General features: G+C 47.6%; 1 protein-coding gene across 1 annotated transcript; it reads right to left on the bottom strand.

The window, feature by feature from the left end:
- Positions 1 to 10,333: 10,333 nt before the first annotated feature.
- Positions 10,334 to 11,017, bottom strand: DUSP21 (dual specificity phosphatase 21; the record flags this gene model as incomplete). The annotated part of the gene is made up of 1 exon (XM_084870885.1): positions 10,334 to 11,017. The coding sequence occupies one exon, from the start codon at positions 11,015 to 11,017 to the stop codon at positions 10,334 to 10,336; it is 684 nt and encodes a 227-aa protein (XP_084727011.1).
- Positions 11,018 to 17,529: the final 6,512 nt, after the last annotated feature.

Raw genomic sequence — 17,529 nt, 5'->3', positions numbered from 1 at the left:
CTCTCTTGTTATATAAATACCTACATAATATCTGCTTTTGCCTCTTGGCCTGCAAAATCTAAAATATTTAGTTTCTGGACTTTTACAGAAAAAAATTTACCAAACTTTGACCTACTAATTGGTTCCATGGGGGTTTACAGTTCAAAATGAGCCGAAGCCGGTTTGGCTCAGTGGATAGAGTGTCGGCCTGCGGACTCAAGGGTCCCGGGTTCGTTTCCGGTCAAGGGCATGTACCTTGGTTGCGGGCACATCCCCGGTGAGGGGTATGCAGGAGGCAGCTGGTCAATGATTCTCTCTCATCGATGTTTCTAACTTCTCTGTCCCTCTCCCTTCCTCTCTGTAAAAAATCAATAAAATATATATATTTTTTAAAAATGATATATTGTGCCTGGCCAGTGTGGGTCAGTGGTTGAGCATTGACTTATCAACCAGGAGGTCATGGTTCAGGCTTGACTCCCAGTGTGGGGTGTGCAAGAGGCAGCTGATCAGTGATTCTCTGTCATCACTGATGTTTCTACCTGTCTCTCTCCTCTCCTCTCTGAAATCAATAAAAATATATACATATTTTTAAATGATGTATTGCTATTTGACCCTAAGTGTGTCCTGCCTAACTTCTCACAAAAATCCCCTCAAGGGGGATCCAAGATGGCTGCGCCCAGGTGAACACCTAGCCGCAGCCGCACACAACAATTTCAATAAAATACAACTAAAATATAAAACGGACTTTGCCCAGAACTACAGGAAGGTTGACTGACTGGAAATTCTACAGCGAGAAGCAAGGAGAAAACCAGAAGGAGGCGCGGAGGAGCTGGAAAAGCCCAAGAGGACGGAGCCGGAGAGTAGGGAGGCCGAGTGCCTGGCGGGCATTCCCTAGCGGAAAGGAGATAAAACTCCGACTTGCTGGGCCCCCGACTGCTCTGAACCCCAGTTCTAGCCCAGACCCCGGGGACCCAGGCTCATCCATAGGGAGCCGGGCTGTAAGGCGGGACCCCGGGGAAGCGGTGAAAGGAGGTCCCGGAGGCGTGCACACTGCGTGCAGAGAAGGGACAGTCGGCTGTGCCGCGGGATTGCCCTGGCCGGAAGGAGACTGGGGCTCCAGACTGCTCTGAACGCCACTTCCAACTGAACTGAACCCCAATACCGGGCTCATTGGGGGAGAGCATAGACTGTTTGGCAGCAGGCGAAAATCAAGGGCACCTTTCTCTCAGAGGCGCCGGCAGCGAGCACTGAAGGACCCGCATAGGGCGGGGCTGACGGAAGCCAAAGCTGCAGGCTCCACCCTGAAACCCCGTCCCATCTGTAACTGTGAAATGCGACAACAAAATAGATCACAAACGAAAGACATGGAGGACAAAAAGCATCTGGATATAGAGTTCAAATCTATGCTTATAAGGTTTTTCAAGAATTTCCTAGAAAAGATGGATAAGACCTATGAGGATATGAAAAGAAATAAACTAGAATTAATAAGGAGTCATCAAGAAATGATAAGAGATCAACAAGAAATAAAGAATACATTGTCTGAAATAAAACATATTTTACAGAGTCCTAAAAACAGAAGGGAAGATCGCAAGAATCAAGTCAAAGATTTGGAACATAAAGAGCCAGAAGACACTCCTCCACCGAAGCTAGAAGGCAAGAGAATCCAGAAATTGAAAATAATGTAAGAAACCTCTGGGACAACTTCAAGCGAACCAACATCCGAATTATGGGGGTCCCAGAAGATGAGAGAGAGCAAGATATCGAAAACATACTGAAAGAAATAGTGACAGAAAACTTCCCCCACCTGGTGAAAGAATTAGACTTACAAGTCCAGCAAGCGCACAGAACTCCAAACAAAAGGAATCCAAAGAGGACCACATCAAGACACATCATAATTAAAATTCCAAGAGCAAAAGACAAAGAGAGAATATTAAAAGAAGCAAGAGCAAAGAAGGTAGTTACCTATAAAGGAGCACCTATACGATTGTCAGCTGACTTCTCAACAGAAACCATGCAGGCCAGAAGGGAATGGCAAGAAATATTCAAGGTGATGAATAGTAAGAACCTACAGCCAAAGATAATCTACCCAGCAAAGCTATCACTCAGAATCGAAGGTCAGATAAAGAGCTTCACTAATAAAAAAAAGCTAAAGGAGTTCATCACCACCAAACCAGAATTATATGAATTGCTGAAGGGGGTTCTTTCAGAAGAGAAAGTAAACAAAGATAAAAATTATGAACAACAAATACGTAACTATCAACAAGTGAATCTAAAAACCAAGGAAATTAAAAAAAAATCTGATGAGCAATAGTAACTGTTGAATATAATAGAATCAGAGGTATGGAAGGGGAGTGAACTGATGATTCTTGGGGAAAAGGGGAGAGGGGGGCGTGGGAAGAGACTGAACATAAACTGTGCACCTATGGATGAGGACAATGGGGAGTGGGGAAAGGGCAGAGGGTGGGGTGGGAAACTGGTGGAGGAGAGCAATGGTGGGGGCGGGGAAGGAACATTTGTAATAATATGAACAATAAAAACTTATTTAAAAAAAAAATCCCCTCAAATACAAGGGGATGGGGGGAGGAGGACAAGATTTCACAATCTCAAAGATTAAAAATGGCAGTTACCCTAAGGCTTGGATCTGGTTAATTATGAGGCAGATGGTCCTAAATGGGTGGATCAAGATCGCAGTCATGGTTTACCTTGGCTTCATTTCCTCAAAAACTCTGACTGAAAGAGGTAGGGAGCCTCTTATTTAAGGTCCACACCATACCCCCTGAAGGCCCACCATTTATCTGTCTCTCAACTCAGATTGGTTCCTAAACCAACAAGAGATGGTTTCTCTATCCCTGAAGAGTTGCTCATCAGATCTCTACCACCAACCTCACTCCATATCCCCAGACCTCTCTTTGTCCTATTTATCTAGGCAAGTAGATAAAATAAGTGAGCATGAAATAGAAGAGAGATTAGCAGGATAAGGGGGGGAGACTTAGATTTAAAGAGTGCAGTCCCCATAATTATAGCTGGCAGTTTGCACAGGGCCCCATGATAAGAAGGACCTCATACTTGGTTTAATGCTCTGGTCTCACCATCTTGAAATTCTTAAGTTTTTAAACAAGGGGCCCCAGATTCTCATTTTGCACATAACTTGTCTGCAAAGTACGTAGCTGGTCCTACCCAAGACTTGAAGGAAAGGCCAGTAACTTGAACATCCCCGAGAGAAGTCTGTTTGGGAACTGGATTGTGTAATGTATCACATTAGTATATAAAAGGGTCAAAAGGTGAAGTCAGACAGCTACACACTCAAGATGAAGATTCTGCCACTACCATAGACAGATGGCGGGTTCAAGGGTAACAGAGTCAATCGCCTGTAGACAGATGGAGCCCACGGAAACCTTGTCTTATTTGAGGGTAAGGAGAATAATCAATGCAAAGCTAGGGAAAGAGAAAAAATCAGAAGAATCGGAGGAAATGAGAACTCTTCACTAGGGTCCAGGAGAAAATTTTAGAAACCTGTTTACATCCTTAAAACTTCTGTAAAAAACAAACAAAACAGAAGGAATGAAGGAGTGGTATTCAGAGGCAAATCCAATGGGATGAGAGGAAAAGAGAGATGGACAGAATAAGGAAAATGAGTAAGTCGTTTAAAAAAATAGAAATATGATTAAGCTACACATTGGAGACAGGAAAGAGGAAAAATTATCTGGCAGAAAATTGAACTCAGTGGCAAGAACAAAGCTGATGCTAAGAAATTGAATGGCATTAAATAGGCAGAAATGGAAACAATGAGAGAGAAGATGGTAGCTGTGGAGAAAGAGTGAAGAACCAACATATGGATAATTTGTGTTCCTAAAAACAAGAACAGAGGCAAATGAAAGAGACATAATAAAAATAAAATAAAACAGACATTTCCTCAGTTTGTTAGGGGCAAAAATAGAATATTAGGGACCAGCTACCAATATAAGAAATAGTAATCATGCTCTGTTACCCATGATGATTCTGTTCTGATTAGAGAAAGCGCAGGAAAGAGTGAAGACCACAGAGAGCATGAAATAGGAGAGAGAGGGGCAGGAAGCCCCTTGTTTAATTCTGGTTACATGCCTGTAATTCCTACTTTCCCACGCAATCTTTGTTCTTCTACCCATAAAGCAGCTGGCTTATGGGGGCTGCAGAGCAGGTTTTTGTGGGTGACCTGCTGCTCCCCCCCGCTGCCGGGAGGATGGGAATCAACGCTCTTATCGGACACCCCGTCTCTGCCGAATGGGCTCTGGTAGTGACAGACAACCCAGGCGCCTAGGTTGTCTGGTTACCTGTTCAGGAATAGTTTTTGTTGATTGAAGAGCTCACTATATTGTAGGCAAAATCAATTTAAAAAAAAAAAAGGGTCCCTACAGCTAGACACAGCCTGGCAGAAGCTTTAAGCCACAATATGAAAGTGTCCATAATTGTTCAGGCAATAAATATGAAATCAGATTGCTCAGGTAAAAAGCAAACATCAGACTGCCGACTTCTCTTTTCTAGAATTTTAGAGAGAAAAATTTGTGACCCCAAAGTATAATATACATCTGAGTTGTCTTTCAGGTGCAAAGATGTCAGAAAAACACTCTCTGCTATTTATGGGATCATAAATATATCACCTTTTTGAAAAAAATTGGTTTACAATATTTTTCCCCAACCAAGAGATGAAGTTAAAAAACAAACAAACTTAAGAATAAAGTCATGGAGGGAGCAGTATGAAGTCAAAATAGAAGTACATCTAAATTATTGCACCATATCTAATTATGAAGCTAAATATGGATCTCAATGTTTTTTACTCAAATTGGATACTGGATTTTTAAAATGATAAAACTGTATGAATCTAAAACCCCAGTTAACATTTTCATGGGTTAGAATGGTGTATGAGGTAAAGATAAAGTGTGCAGAATTCTGTAACTAAAAAGCAACGAATTTCATGTCAGAGTCTGGGGTGCACCACAGGACTCAGAGTCAAATCCCCACCCAGCCACATGCGCCTCAAAATCTCATGAGACCCAGAACCGGCAGGCCCCTCACCGATTGGCCAGTCCCACCCTTGTCAAGCCCCTCCAGGCAGGAGGCGTAGCCTCAGGTGTCCTGGCCCTGTGCCAGGACAGGGGGCGTGGCCTGAGAGGGGCATGCCTTGAGGTCCCCAGTCAAGCCCCACCAGGTGGGGAGCATGGCTTGAGATCCCCTGTCAAGCCCCATGGTGGTGGAGGAGGGTCCCTGCTGATTACTTGTCTCAGGTCCCTGCAGATTACATGTTAAGGCTCCTTGTGGGAACTTGGCCTCAACTGTGGGTGCAGCCATCTTTGTGACGAAGTGATGGTCAATTAGTATATTCCCCCTTTATTAGGATATCCTATCTAATAAAAGAATAATATGCAAATTAGCATCATTCTGCTACACCCACAAGCCATGCCCTCCAGCCACACACATACCAGCCAATCAGAGTGAATATGCAAATTAACTTCAACCAAGATGGCTGCAGCCACAGAGAGCAGGAGGCTGGGTAGAGCTGAGTGGGGCGGGGGGGGCTACTGGGAGCCACAGAGGGGTGGGGCCTGAGGAGAGCACCTGACCGGAACCCAGACTGCAAAGAAGGAAGAGGAAGTGGCCACAGGGAGCTCTTCCAATCCCCTTGCACAGACACCCTACCCCAACCCCCACACCCTCTGGAGGATGGGGAGGCTGACCAGATGGGGAGAAGATCCAGCCTCAGGGGTAGCCACAGCCTGCACCTTCAAGTCCCCATCTGTTCCCCTGCCAGGGGTGCCCACCACAATAGCACGCCAGAGACCACCCGGAGCCCTCCCCTCGGCCTGCCGCCACCTGGCCCCCTCTGTTGGGGCTGGGCACACCTCTCCTCCCTACAACTGAGACCTGGGTGGAGACAGGCCTGAGCAGCCCCCAGGGTCAGACCCATCTCCCCGCCCCCGACAGCAGCAGCACCTTCTCTGCAGAGGAAGTGCACTGAAGCTCACGGGGGCACGGCTAACCTTCTGAGCCCACCTACCCCCCCCCCGCCCTCCCCCCCCCCCCCCCCCCCCCCCCCGCCTGGCCCAGCCCTGCTCCAGGCGATTGGAGCCCCGCCCTGAGCACATACAGCTGTGAAACGCCCAAGTACAGTTCAAAGAGTGGCACCAAGCGGGAAGGTTGACAGTTACTCCCCCGTTGGCCTCGCTGCCCCCCTAATGCCCCGCCCCCTGCCAGCGCCTCCAGGGATGACCACGGCTACGGGCTGCTGGCCAGAGCCCGCCCCTGCGAGGCCTGCGGAACCCTCTGCGAAGCTTCTATAGCTACAGTCCTGGGAAACAATCATGCCCTCCGCCCCCAGTCAGCACCTGCTTCCTGCGAGGGTACCGGTGGGCTTAAAATAACATTCCCTTCCGTTTAGACATCACTTACCTGATGGAACATTTCTAGGTTTATTAGCTCAGAACTTGCTCATGACAACCCAGTGAGGGAGGCGGAGGAGAGATTACAATTCCATGGTATATGCATATGTATTCAGAATTGAAGCTCAGAGAGAAAAAGTGTCAAGCCCAGTGGTTTCCATGGTGTAGCACATGCCCCTCGGGGGGTCGATTTGATTTTAAGTGGGAGCAATTGGAGAATGAGTTAACAGTGAAATTTTTTTTGCATTTCTTATGGTTCTAGGGGGCCTCCTTTACAGTGTATTCTACATAATAAAAGGCTAATATGCAAATGGTCAAATGGTAGAATGGCAGGTCACTATGATGCACATGGACCACCAGGGGACAGACACTGAACTCAGGAGTGCTCCCACAGGGGGAGTGCCGCTCAGCCAGAAGCCGGGCTCACAGCTGGCCAGCACAGTGGCAGCGGTGGGAGCCTCTCCCGCCTCCGTGGCAATGCTAAGGATGTCTGACTGATGTCTTAGGCCCACTAAGCTGTCAGTTGACAGACTCCCAGGGCTCCCAGACTTGGAGAGGGCACAGGCCAGACTGAGGGAACCCCCAAATGCCTGAGTTTCATGCACTGGGCCTCTAGTGTACACTAATAAAAAAGAAAGATGCAAATGGACTGTACCTTCATGACACCTGCCAGCCAATCAGGAGTGAGTATGCAAATTAACCCAACAAAGATGGAGAGTTAATTTGCATACACAGATGCCCAGTGGCCAGGCGTGGTCTGGGCCTCTGGGCAGCATGGGAAGGTGGAAAGGCAGCTCCAAGCTAAAGCAAAGTCAGTGCTGGCAGCCAGGGGAAGGAAGGCCCATTCTTGCAGGAATCTTTGCGCATCGGGCCTCTAGTGCTATCTAATAAAGAGATAATATGCAAATATAAATATATTTTATATTTATATAAATATAAAATATATGTATTATATTATATTTATATAAATATATAAATTAAATATTTATATATTTATATTTCTATATTTAATAAATATATAAATTAAATACTTATATATTTATATTTATATATTTAATAAATATATATGGATTAAATATATATTATATATATATATATTAGAGGCCTGGTGCACGAAATTCGTCCAAGGGGCAGGGGTTATCCCTCAGCCCAGCCTGTACCCTCTCTAATCTGGGATCCCTTGGAGGATGTCCTACAGGGATTGGGCCTAAACTGGCAGTCAGATATCCCTCTCACAATTTGAGACTGCCGGCTCCTAACCACTCACCAGCCTGCCTGCCTGCCTGCCTGCCTGATTGCCTCTAACCACTCTGCTTGCCGTTCTGCTGGCCCCCATCTGCCCTTTGCTGCAGGCCTGTTTGCCCCCAAATTTCCCCCCCGCCAGCCTGATTACCCCCAACTGCCCCCCATACCAGTGTGCTTGCCCCCAACTGCCTGCCCTGTTGGCCTGCTCACCCCCAACTGCCCCCTGCTGGTCTGCTCACTCCAAACTTACCCCCCACTGTTCTGATCACCTCCAACTGACCCCCACTGATGGTCTACTCACTCCCAACTGGCCCCCTTGCTGATCTGCTTATCCCCAAAGGCCCCGCCCCCCCACCAGCCTGATCACCCAAAACTGCCATTCCCATCCTGGCCTGATCACCCACAATTGCCCTCCCCTCTTAGCCTCTAACACTGCCTCTACCTCAGCCCCACCACCATGGCTTTGTCCAGAAGAACATCCAGAAGGTCTCCTAGAAGGTCTCCCAGTCTAATTAGCATATTACCCTTTTATTACTATAGATCATCATACCTAATAATAGACAACCATGTAAATCGACCGTACCTCCTCTACGCCCACAGCCAATCAGAATGAGTATGCAAATTAACCCAACAAAGCATCGACTTATGAACCAGGAGTTCACAGTTCAATTCACAGTCAGGGCACATGCTCAGGTTCTGGGCTCAATGCCTTCCCTGTGTGGGGCATGTAGGAGGTAGCCAATCCATGATTCTTTCTCATCATGGATGTTTCTATCACTGTCTCCTTCTCCTTTCCTCTCTGAAATCAATAAAAATATGAAAAATAAACAAGGCCTTTGGTGATGGAGGTTGGGGGTGGTGGTGGTTAGAATTGTGCTTCTCGCTTGTACATAGATTAAACAGGGTGACACAATGGGAACCTTAAAAGCCTCTAAATCTAGGCCTCCTCTGAGGTAGAATCCTAAGGAACCTTAACCATTTGTTTTTCCAGACAGGATGTGTTTTCGGAAGATCCCTTTGTGGATAACAAAGAGCTGTGCGCAGAAGGGGGAAATGTCATTGTGAGGATGAATATGCTGATCCCTACCCAGCAGGGCCAATGAGTATTAATAACTAGAGGCCCAGTGCACGAAATTCATGTGTGGGGTGTGTGTGTCCCTCAGCCCAGCCTGTTAACTTCTCCAATCTGGTACCCCTTGAGGGATGTCTGACTGCCTGTTTAGGCCCGAACCCGGTAGAATCGGGCCTAAATGGGCAGTTGGACATTTCTCTCACAATCCAGGACTACTGGCTCCCAATTTCTCATTTGCCTGCCTTCCAGATTGCCCCTAACTGCTTCTCCCTCCAGCCTGATCACCCCTTAACCACTCTCCTGCCTGCCTGATTGATGCCTAACTGCTCCCCTGCCAGCCTGTTTGCCCCTAACTGTCCTCCCCTTCAGGACTGGGTCCCCCCAATTGCCCTTCCCTGCTGGCCCGGTTGCCCCCAACTGCCCTCCCTTGCAGGCCTGATCCCTCCCAACTGCCATCCCCTGTTGGCCATCTTGTGTCCACCTGGGGGCAGCCATCTTGTGTCCACATGGGGGCAGCCATCTCGTATGTTGGAGTGGCAGTCAATTTGCATGTTGCTCTTTTATTAGATTGGACAAGAGCAGCCCTGACTCCATTCCTGTGCTAGGTCTCATGCTAAGTTATCTACACCTCACAACTACCCTGTGACATGTGGGTGTCACTGAATGACAGGTGAGGAAACAGGCTCTGAAATACCCCCTCCCCCCCCTCGCCCGCCCGCCTCTACAGGTCACCATGGGAGGAAGAAGTGTCAGAGATATCAGGACTGTGTCCTAGCCAGCAGTTCCAGCCAAGGCCCATAAGAGAAACTCCCGAGGCCTGGAGTCAGGCCTGTTCTCTCATCACTTGCCCTGGATAAGGGGATTAGAATTGCAAAGGGTATTTGAGGCCTTGGCATCTAGTACAGAACTTGAAAATTTATTTATTCATTCATTCCTTCATTCATTCATTCACTCATTTATTCATCTGTCTATATTATTGAAAGTGTTACATAGGTTCCCCTTCTTCCCCCATTAACCTCTTCCAGCCTGCTCCCGTCCCCTTTCCCCAAGTGCTCACCACCCCATTGTCTGTGCAAAAAGATTTTTCAACTTTGTATAGTGGAATGCTGTCTTTGAAAACTACTTTGATATGTAAATGCAATCTAGAAATCCAGAGTTCAGCCACTGTGGTTGAAGGTAAGGGCCTGAGACTCCCCCAAGGCCCCCAGAACTCCCCGTGACTTTGGGATGGAAAGAACTTGGCAGGATTCCGGGGTTGTGTGTGTGTGGGGGGGGGGAGGGGTTGTGTGGGGGTGTGTGTATAGAAGATGGGGGGTGCTATCCCTCCTGGGTTACTCAGGATCGGGCAGGGCCCAGATGCAGGTCCATCTGAGCTGGGCACCACCTTCCCATCCCTCCCACCCCTCACCCCCGCCCCCCAAGCTGCACCAAGGAGAAGAAACACTGACACCATCTTCCATTGACCTGATTTTATTGTCTACAGACGAGGCTCACAAAGCCAAAGACTTCTGCAGCCCCCTCCTTGCTTGTCCTTCTAAAAGTCACTGGGTGGTGTGGTCCGTACAGACCAACGTTCTGCAGTCCCCGCCCATGACGGTGCAGCTCCTCAGCCGGTGGCAGTGGCTCACAGGGACAGCATCAGCCCGTACTCCTTCTGGTACACATCGGGGATCCTGCCGAACGGGGAGTCGATCATCTTCACGGTGTTCCTGGCGAAGAGCTTGAACTCGTAGAGGATCAACTGCTCCCAAAAGCTGTTGTTCGGGTGTATCACCGGCCGGCAGGCCCGCGTCCAGGTGTGGGCCTCGAGGAGGGAGAGCGAGTGGTGCTTCATGAGGAAGGCCATGCACACGGTGGCCGAGCGGCTGATGCCAGCGTGGCAGTGCACCAGCGTGCGGCCCCGGCGCAGCCCCACCGCCTGGATGCAGTCGGCCACCGCGTCGAAGAAGTCGCCGATGCGGGCGCCGGGCGAGTCGCTCACGGGGAACTTCAGGTATTGGATGCCCTCGAAGAACGTGTTGATGATCTCTACGGAGATGTTGATGACGGTGGTGATGCGGTTGGTGGCGAGCAGGTAGCGGTTGTTAGCGGCCGCGGCGCTGCCTATGTAGAGGCTGCTGGTGAGCTGGGACAGCTCGCGGGTCCTCAGGGGATGCGGCAGGCTCTGCGCCCGTGGTGGTGGCGGGGGCGGTGGTGGTGGTGGCGACGACCAGGATGGCGATGGCGAGGATGGGGATGGTGAGGATGGTGATGGTGAGGATGGCGATGGTGGCGATGGTGGCGATGGTGGTGGCGGTGGCGTCGTCATCGAGGCGGCAGGCAGGATGTCTTCTGGGCCGGTTGGGGGCGCCACTCCCACTGTAGTGCTGCGAGGCCTCTGGATGGGTCTGAGGGCCGGTGGGCAAGTCGCTGGTTATAGCCCCTCCTGCCCCCGGGCGTCACAATCCCTTCCCGGCCCACGCCACTGGTTTCCGTGGCAACGGCAGAGGGCTTGGCCTGCGGGCCAGGTCTTCAGAGAAAGCCCTCCCTGGTCCAGAGCGTCACAGTCCCCTGCCCCCAGCCCAGCCGTTTCCATGGCAACGCAGTTTGCCACCGGGAGGACTTGGCCTCCCGGCCAGGTCTTCAGAGAAAGCCCAGATCTATTCTTTCTTTTCCAGATTTATCCTTGGCTTTCTTCAGAGTCCTTCACTTTCCAACGCCAGTGCTGCTTTTGTACATTTCAATTACAGTTGACATTCAACATCCAAGTCTTGATGCTTTAAAAATGTTCTGTTACCAGATATCTATTTTATGCTTTACTTGTTGAACCACAATATGTGTGAATGCTTCTGTTTTACTGGTATTGCAGAACAGGTTTACTCTTTCTTTCTTTCTTTCTTTCTTTCTTTCTTTCTTTCTTTCTTTCTTTCTTTCTTTCCTTCCTTCCTTCCTTCCTTCCTTCCTTCCTTCCTTCCTTCCTTCCTTCCTTCTTTGTTTTTTAAGATATATTTTTATTGATTTTATAGAGGAAGGGAGAGGGAGGGAGAAATAGAAATACCAATGATGAGAGAGAATCATGGACCGGCTGCCTCCTGCACACTCCCCACTGGGGCTGGAGCATACAACCTGGGCATGTGCCCTGACTGGGAATCAAACCGTGACCTCTTGATTCATAGGTTGATGCTCAACCACTGAGCCACACTGGCCAGGCTGGGCTTGCACTTTTCCTACAAGGGAGCAGTATCATATTTTAAGTTGGGGAACGCATTTGGTTCATGTGATATGCTAATCTCTGAAAACCTGCGGTAAGATATGGGTTTGGCTGGCTTTGTGGGCTGGCCTGACATGTCAGCTGATTGTAGCCATAGAGTCATGCTCCTGTTTATGAACGCATCAGCACTGGCTTTAGGGGAATATCGCTAAGTGGCATATCTAGCCCTCTATCTATGGAGAAGTTGGCCCGCAGTGGACAGTTGTGACTAATTTAGCTGTGTCACAGTCCATTTGTGCGTATAGCCCAAATGATTTATCACTTGATTTTACTTTATTACCTGAAACAACAGTTCAAATTATCTTGTCTACTTTCTTGAAAAAGAATGCCAGCGTGCTCTGTAAACTACAAATCATTCTGACCACACTGATGGTGTCTCCCAGTAATGGTAAACATTCTGGGACAAGTAATGCTACATCATAATTGGGCTGGAAATTGATTTTTAAAATGTGACCCGAGGCTTACATTTGATCTCAGCTCAGATTTTTGTAGAACTTGACTGAAGATTCCAAAGAGCTATAACCTGAACACATCATTTTGCCCAGCAGCTAATGGAGATATCACTTCGCGCCTGCACCTTGTCATTTTGGGTTGGATGCAAAGGTGTACTGTGACTGAGAACAGGGATAAAATGGAGGCCAGCCTGGTTAGGAATGATCAAGGAAACCATAACCTCAAAACAGAACACACTTCTCTTTTTCTCAGTTGTTATCATCAGATTGTTTTTCATTATTTAAATCGTCAGACCCCACAAGTCTATCCAGGAGAAAAGAAAACCCAAATCCTAAATAAATAGAAAATTGTCTGTTGGGGAGAGCTCAATTGGGCTAAAATTATTTCAAAGGGTTCAGTCTAACATTTGAGATAGGCATCATGGGAGCTTTGTAATCTATGGGCTAATGTGAAAGCCCGTTAAAAAGTGTTAGGGTTATTTCATAAATATATGCTTCTTAAAGTTTAAAAAGCTATATTAATAAAAGGGTAATAAGCTAATTAGACTGGAAGACCTCCCAGGAGGCCTTTTGGACGTTCTTCTGGACAAAGCCATGGTGACAGGGCTGAGGTAGAGGCAGTTAGGGGCCAAGAGGGGAGGGCAGTTGTGGATGATCAGGCTTGTGGGGGGCGGGGCCATTGGGGGTAAGCAGGGGGGGGGAGGGGCAGTTGGGGGCAAGGAGGCCCTCAGTGGGGGGTCAGTTGGAGGTGATCAGGATAGTGGGGGGGACAGTTTGGAGTAAGCAGGCCAGCAGGGGGGCAGTTGGGGGCAAGCAGGCCAGTGGGGAGGGAGGGGTGGTGAGCAGGGCAGCGGCGGGCACAGTTGGGGGTGAGCAGGCCAGGATGGGACAGCTGTTATGAGTGATTAGGCTGGTGGGGGGTGGGGCCGTTGGGGGTAAGCAGACCAGCAGGGGGGCCAGTTGGGGGCTAGCAGGATGTCAGTTGGAGGTGATCAGGATAGCGAGGGGGGCAGTTTGGAGTGAGAAGGCCAGCAGGGGTACAGTTGGGAGCAAGCAGGCCAGCAGGGAGGGATAGTTGGGGGCGAGCACACTGGAACAGGGGCCAGTTGGGGTGACCATGACAGCAGGGTAGGCAGTAAGGGTTGACCAGGCAGGTAGGTAGGTGAGTGCTTAGGAGCCAGTGGTCTAGGATTGTGAGAGTGTGCAGGCTGGGCTGAGGACCCCCCCCCCCCCCACCACCACGTGCACAAATTTCATGCACTGGGCCTCTACTGTAAATAATATTAACCAAAATAATTTCATCCATTTCTCCCAAGACAAGCATGACTTGTATTAAATAGATGTATTGATTTATTTTTACATCTGATATTCATTCCATGATGTCATCAAACTCCACGATAGGGCTTTTTCTGAGTAGGTAAGTTGACCTCTCCTCTTCCTGAGTTTGGAAACAGGTCACTTTCAGATTCCCACTTGTCTCTGCTTTTCCTAATTATTTAGGGAAGAAGATGTATAAAAGACTCACCCTAGAACACACTCTCTTCCTGCCACTGGGAGAAGACTGTGCATGTCAAGAACTAGATAATGGTTAGATTCCTCAATTCAGCAATCCAAGCTGATCTAAGCCTGCTTTTCAAATTTCATTTATTCATTGATTCACCACATTTTTGTAATTAAGAAGCTGGTGTGCTAGGCATTTTCACCTATATAAATCTTCAGTTCTGACCAAGCAAGTCAAATGTTCTTTTAAAAAATATATTTTTATTGAGTTCAGAGGGGAAGGGAGAAGAAGAGAGAGAGAGAAATATCAATGATGAGAGAGAATCATTGATTATCTGGGGATGGAGCCTACAACCTGGGCATGTGCCCCTGACTGGAATCGAACCTGGGACCTTTCAGTCCACAGGCCGAGGCTCTATCTACCAAGCCAACCCAGCTAGGGCTCAAATGTTCTTGGTAAATACAAAAAGTACATTCCTACTTCCTTACCTCTGCTCACGCCATTCTTTTCTCTTGAGAAAACCTTCTCGCTCCTGTCTGCTTCCTGAAGCCTACCCAAGCCTCAAGACTCAGCCTGAATAACTTTTTGAAAAAGCATCCAGTCTGTGTCAGGTACAGTTCAGGCATTGTGTAGATCCAACACAACACACAGATCCAGATATCAAAGAGGTTACAGTTTGGTCAGAGCGCTAGAACATCATGAAAGAGTCAGAAGAGAGGCTGATTCATTGTGCAGTAGGGGAGGGTTAAGAAATTCTACACAGAAAACATGACCCAGAACAAAGCTTTTGGTTCATTTGTTTGTTTTTATTATTTATTGTTTGTTCTGTTTATTCTGTTCAAGTTTTTTTTTTTTTAAGTGAAAGTGTGTTTATTAGTGAAGCAGTGAGACAGAGGGGAGCCACTCCACTGGCAGAATAGCTGTCCAAATTTTTGTTTTGAAAAATGTCAAACAGAGAGAAAACTTGGAAGAAGAGAACAATGAATATATCCCTCTACCATCCACCAATAATTCCTCTGTTGCTAACACTTCACCACCACATTCTTCTTCCTATTTAGATATGCAAACACACGTATTTGTTTGCTTGTTTCTTTCCTGAACCATTGCTTGTTAAATGGAGATATAGCAACACTTCCAGCTCTTCAGTACATATCTCTTCAGAACAAGTACAGTACATTTTCCTACATCACCACAGTACATTGACCATACACAAGAAATTTAACATTGATCTGACATTATTATCTAATATACAAGAGACCTGGTGCACGAAACTCGTGCACAGGGGGCGAGGGGGGGGGGGTGTCCCTCAGCCCAGCCTGCACCCTCTCCAATCTGGGACCCCTCAAGGGAAGTTCGACTGTTCGTTTAGGCACAATCCCACCTATCCATATTCAAAACTCACCAATCCTCCCAATAACGCTATCTGTACCTGATTTCCACCCCACCCCCACCCGCATTTGATTCAGGATGGGATCAAGGATCTCTTGTTGTGTTTAGTTGTCATGATTCTTTAGCACCTTTTCATTTGGAGCAGTTTCCAAGCCTGTTGTTTTCTTGTGCTTTGACTTGGTCTTTCCTGACATTGACATTTTTGAGGAATTGAGGCCAGTTTTGCAGAACATCTTTCTTTCTTTTTAATTTTTAAAATATATTTTTATTGATTTCAGAGAGGAAGGGAGAGGGAGAGAGAGATAGAAACATCCATGATGAGAGAGAATCATTAATTGGCTGCCTCCTGCAACCCAGCCATGCGCCCTGATCTAAAATTGAACCATGACGCCCTGGTTCATAGGTCAATGTTCAACCACTGAGCCATGCCAGCTGGGCAGAACAATTTTCAGTTTGGATACTTTTGATCATTCCTTCTGGATTAGATTCAGATGAAATATTTTTTGCAAGAATATCGCCAGTACATTGTCATTCCCAGTACGTTGTAAAGGTAAATACAAAATATACATTCCCAGTACATTGCATTGGAGGCATATGATATCTGTCCTATTAATGATGACAATAATTTTGACCACCTGGTTAAAGAAGCATTAACTAGGCTTCTACATTATAAAGGTAACTTTTCCTCTTTTTAACTAACAAGGCATATACACTGAGTGGCCAGATTATTATGATCTCTGAACGCATAATAATCTGGCCACTCGGTATATATCCTATATAATAAAAGGTTAACATGCAAATTGTCCCCTCTACCAGGAGTTCAACCAGCAGCCAGGCTGGCTAACCGCCCATGTCCCTTCTCCCTGGCCAGGCTGGCCAGACCTCACTCATGCACAAAATCATGCACCGGGCCTCTAATATATATACACTGAGTGGCCAGATTATTATGTGTTCAGAGATCATAATAAATAATCTGGCCACTCAGTGTAGAGGGTGGTCCTTTGAGTTTGTGAGTCTATCTTTGGAATAGGACTTTGATGGATGAATAGGAGTTTCCCAGGCAGACAAGAAGAAGGAAAGATTCTAGACAGGAGGGGAAGTACAGATAAAGGCACAAAGGTGTGAAATGGTGTCAGGAGGGCGGAGAACAACAATCCGGAATTACTAGAACACACAGTGAGGTAGGAGTGGGGCTGGAGGAGTGGCTAGGGGAGCCAACAGCCGAGATCCCAGGGAGCCCTGCCCCGGCTCTTGGGCTTGATCCTGCAGGCCATGGTGGCACACTGGAGCATTTTATGCAGGGAAATGGCATAATCAGAATTGATTTTGAGGAAGCTCACTTACAGCTACATGGATGGATTCGTGGAGGGAGTGGTGTGATGGGGAGAAAGGCAAAACCTGAAGGAGCCAAAACCGGTTTGGCTTAGTCGGTCTGCGGACTGAAAGGTCCCAGGTTCGATTTGGGTCAAGGGCATGTATCTTGGCTGCGGGCACATCCCTGGTGGGGTGTGTGTGTGTGTGTGTGTGTGTGTGTATGTGCAGGAGGCAGTTGATGGATGTTTCTCGCTCATCGATGTTTCTAGCTCTCTATCGCTCTCCCTTCCACTCTGTAAAAAATCAATAAAAAACAAAACAAAACAAAACAAAACAAAACAAAAACCTAGGGAATGAGAGCTCTCACAGTAGTCTGTGAGCAGTGATACATCTATTGCAGACTCGTGTCTGGCATGGAACCTGGAGTTCATTTCCTCAAGTATACACATGGACCAGGCCACATAAAAGAATGGAATATCAAGCTTCTGATGGATCAGTGCCTGGGGGGTTTGGTACTTTCTAGGGTGGACATTGAAGGCAAGAGGCTGAGGATGTAGGTAATATATTTACACTGAAGGGTAGTGGTGGTTAAAAAAACAAACAAACAAACAAAAAACCCTAAAGGAGTATGGGATAAAGGTACCAGAGAGCTGGTAGCTAGAAGGAGTTGCATGCAATGTCTGAAGACAGGCAGGAGGGTAGTCCCCAGCTGCAGTCCCTAAGGCAGAGGTGGGAGTTGGCCTCCCCAGTACTCAATGCAGAGAGCTATATGTTTATTCCATTTCCACTGGGGGGGAGAGGGGAATCAGCTGCACCTCTGCATGGAGCCAGCAGCAACCAGCTCTCCAAGACTTGTTGCTGGGCTCCATCTGGTCCTCTGTTTCTGGCCGATGAGAGGAGACAGATGAATATGA

The sequence above is a fragment of the Pipistrellus hanaki genome (genome assembly GCF_964339955.1).
Source record: "Pipistrellus hanaki genome assembly, chromosome: X".
Taxonomy (NCBI): Eukaryota; Metazoa; Chordata; class Mammalia; order Chiroptera; family Vespertilionidae; genus Pipistrellus; species Pipistrellus hanaki.
Note: the sequence above shows the minus strand (reverse complement) of the source record. Positions and strands in the feature narration are given on the sequence as shown.